This window comes from Silene latifolia, chromosome 10 (genome assembly GCF_048544455.1).
Source record: "Silene latifolia isolate original U9 population chromosome 10, ASM4854445v1, whole genome shotgun sequence".
NCBI classification, from domain to species: Eukaryota; Viridiplantae; Streptophyta; class Magnoliopsida; order Caryophyllales; family Caryophyllaceae; genus Silene; species Silene latifolia.
Window position 1 is genome coordinate 39203413 of NC_133535.1, and position 4151 is coordinate 39207563.

A 4151-nucleotide genomic window follows, 5' to 3' on the forward strand; every position below is an offset into this window, starting at 1 on the left:
CATGTTAGAGATGCATCAGTATCAAGAGGAAGTTTAAATCGAGAATGTGTTGTTCTTCCAGAAGATAGATTAGCATTAGCGGCTATACCGTATAGTCATTGGTAAAACAATTTTCCCCATTAAATGCACCTCTGCATATAATGCATTATACAGGAAAGTTTTACCTGTACCCCCTGGGCCATCTATAAAGAATGCACCCGGCTTTTCTTCTTTGACATGGGAAACTATAACATCAAATGCTGTTTTTTGCTGAGCATTTAGCATATTCCGACAATCAAGACAATCTTGTGGAATAGGAGCGTCAAGTGCGTCTATGATATCTTTTGTCCTTCGGATTTCATCATCTTCAGACTCTAGTAAGTAGTCTAAATTGAAATCCTTTAGAGATTTACCCATTGCTTCCAAGGACATTTCCACTGACGAAGCTGTAAGGTGACTTACTTTTTTAGGGTCATTTGGAAATTTATGTTGTAAATCCTGTGATAGATGAGGGTAATATTTTGCCCATAGTTCACCTGGATTTCTTGGTTGGCAAAAGATAAGTACTACAGCAAACAGATGCCTAAGCGCATAAGGCATCTGAACTTCACATGCTTCACCCAAACACATATCAACTGTATTGTCTTCTTCAATCAGTGACGTTTCAGAGCGGCTTCTTGGAAAGTTGCGTATGTCTGACCATTAATAGTACGCAATTCTTCAAAAGACTTTGGCCCTCGAACATGAAGAAGCAATATACGCAGAAAATATCGCTCTCCTTCTGAAGGAGAAACGAAAACAACTCAGCCAATCACCAGAAGCTTAGTTCTCCTCTTAAACCATCTTTTCTCTTTTTTATCCCATCTAATTTTTTTAGTAAAGTTACCATAAGATAACTGCTCAGCTCCTTCATTGCAATTTTCTGAAAAAAATTCTGTAAGAGGTGTCCGAGCACGCTTTGCATTTGCAATAACTGCTTCTAAATTTTCAGCTGGGTTCAAGCGCAAAGACTGCATATTCTGTAAATGTACAGGCAAAACCATAACTGGTGGTTGCGTTTCAAATAGGTCAAATCCATAAATACGCCACATAGCTTCACACGGTGAAACCCATCTACCAGATTGGTATTGCTCAATTTCATCTACAGGCTTTGGATCACCACTGCTGACAACATTAAAAGATATCGTATCGTGGCCCTTGTAGACATATTTATATAAATATTTAACAGCTTCAATTGTTGAGCATACTTCCACATTTATATGGCAGTCGAAAAGTGACAATAAGTAGGGGTTATATGGTATAACCCACCTGTTGTTCAGTAACACTTTTCGAACAAGTGTAGTTTGTCCATCATTGCGCCTTCTATACTCTGGATAACTATCTGAATTGGTTGTTGTCTCAGTTGAAAAGCTCTTTGGGTAATTGTATTTGCACCGACCCATACTATTTTTTTTCTTCATGCATTGATAGTCTGGGTTGAAGTTACCACAAGGTCCATGAATCATGTGCTTCAATACTAATGCACGTAATCTTGGATTGTCTGAATGTGGTATTTCGGCAGACACAAACTTATCAAAGTCGGAAGGGGAATTGAGCTTGAACGGTGGCTTTAGAATAATCAACATGTGTGCGTGTGGAAGACCACGTTTCTGAAATTCAACAACATAAATAAAAGCTGCCACTTTTCCAAATATATGTTTTTCCATTATCAGTTTCTTCAGAGCTAATAATTTGGCGTGGAAAACCCTTACAACTATATCTGGACGATTTTGGGCTTCTTCACCAGGTCCAAGTAGCTCTTTTATTTCTGGCCAACTTGGATTACACGTCATTGTTAAAAACAGGTCTGGTTTACCATATTCTTGGACAAGAGCCATTGCGTTGAGATATCTTTTTTTCAGGTCACGAGGTCCACCTATATATGTTGGAGGTAAAATAACTCGGCGTCCTACATTTGCAGCATAACTTTCCCCAGCATCTACAGTATCTAGTATCCCTTGATATAACTCAGCCCGAATAGTTTCTTAATTACTCCTAAAGAAATCCAGTCTGGTATTTTCGACTTTAACATACATATCAACAATATATTGTTGCAGACAACGACCCGCCTTTAACAACATATTTCCAGGCCTATGTTGCAGCTTGTAGCAATAATATTCCCGGCAAGAAATTTGCTTTTCATCTTCATCCGGCGCTGCTGCTCCTGTTAATACATTTAAAACTCGTTGTAATTTTTAAAAGGCAGACACTCATTAAATAGTTTAATAACTGAAAAAAAATAAAGCTACATACAGGTTTCCTCTGATTCTAGTAGAGCCTCAACACTGTCTACATTAGGAAAATGTGACATGGGTTGATTGCAAACTGGTTCAATGTGGCTGTTTTTTTTTTTCAAACCTTGCCTCCATCCAGGTTCACTAGAGGGAAACAATAGTGGGTATTGTAACGGATCATAGCAACCAAAATAGTGCATGATCCTGTGACTGTCATTTGCTTTTCCAGTCACTGTAATGTGAGGACCTTCAGATAAACTGGATGATAAACTATCAGTCCAAATTACAGCTACCTCATCAGAGGATGGTGGATTATATACATTTGGGTCTGCACGAGGATTTTTGTTTATCACAATTTGGGTGTTTTCATCTACACTTATATCTTTCAAAGACCGAAAGAATCGTGCATATGGATTCGTCTGTGTAACATTCATAAGAATTTCTATAACATCTTGGCGTAAATCAGAGAAACAATTAGCTCGATTTACAGCCTCATGTTCACCATCATAAAAATAAAGTTGTAAATATCTCGGTTTACCATCTATGGGTAGTAAATTTGGCACGTGATGATACATCTGTCCATGCAATTTGAAAACATATATGCCTTGTTGGGTGTCAGCATTAAACTCTCCACCAATAGAACTAAAGGCGAAAAGGTTATTGTATGCCCTAGCATATTTCCGAAAATGTTCGGCATCTTCCGTATTGGCAGTATATAACCTAGCCAATTCAGGAGGATATTCATTATGAGCCATCTGTATAGTACCATCTTCACAACAAAAGTTCTTTGTTTCAAATCCAAGTTTGTATGCCTGGCATTTTTGACAACGCTGAAGTGTAGGTAATCGCAAAGGCTGATGTGGCAAAGGTTGTCCTATTGTTGCTATGGCGCTTCCTAATGGAATTTAAAAATAAATAACATATTTGTAAATTAATTTAAAGAAACAAAATGCAGAATTAGACTTTAAAAATGTACCAACGGGGAAATCTGAAGGTACTACAACTTACTGTCTGTCTGCACAATAGGATGCCTTGTCCGAGGTTTTTTAGGCTGCCTATTAAGCACACTACTCATTCCACTATACCACAAACAAAAGGTTTCAGAAATTGATATCATTACAATAATATATCTTTACAATAATTGAAACTATTACTACACGAAACAACAGTCATTAGAAAAGGAACACTTACGCAGATGTTGAGACTTCTGACTGTGAAAGAGCCATATGCAGTCGTTTAGGCCTACCCATGCCTGCTGTTTCTGGATAATATGGAAATGCATCTACATTTTCCAACAGAAATAATAATATAACAGTTTTTAGTAGCCACAGTTTTGTTGCTTGCATTTGTATAAACTAACAAAATACGAATTGTCCAATCTATTACAAATTCCTTTACATTGTTAATACGTACCCATTTAAATATCTGGAATTAGTACTTTGAGCTTCTGTATTACTGAGTTGTAATGTAAACAATGTGTAACTGTGCAAGGTGAGACGTAGTTAGTGTACGATCTAAACCGAAAATGGAACATGGTGTAATTGAACTGCAATAATTATGACAATTAAAAGCATACGATGTAGAGATAACACAACATTTATATATCAAACTTTTCATTGAATATTACAAACGGGAACTACATTTGCAAGTATACGAAAAGAGAAAAATAAGTCCCGCTGTTTTAAATGCTTCTACCAACAACATAGATGTACAGAAGACGTAACATGAAACATACATAAGCAAAAGCCACAAACCATATATACAGAAGTGTAGTAGACCTACCATAAGTGCCTAGGTTTTAATCAGTAACAAAAATGTAGCATTTTGAAGTTTTCACTAAGCACCTAAGTAGGCTGCTGCTGCATATTTTTTTAAAATAAAACACTACATCATCCCAAA

The 4151-nt window shown here is 36.8% G+C and overlaps 1 protein-coding gene across 1 annotated transcript; it reads right to left on the minus strand.

The window, feature by feature from the left end:
* Positions 1–632: 632 nt before the first annotated feature.
* LOC141607472 (uncharacterized) lies at positions 633–1856 on the minus strand. The gene is made up of 2 exons (XM_074426823.1): positions 866–1856; positions 633–760 (listed from the first exon to the last, which is right to left on the minus strand). The coding sequence occupies exons 1-2, from the start codon at positions 1854–1856 to the stop codon at positions 633–635; spliced, it is 1119 nt and encodes a 372-aa protein (XP_074282924.1).
* Positions 1857–4151: the final 2295 nt, after the last annotated feature.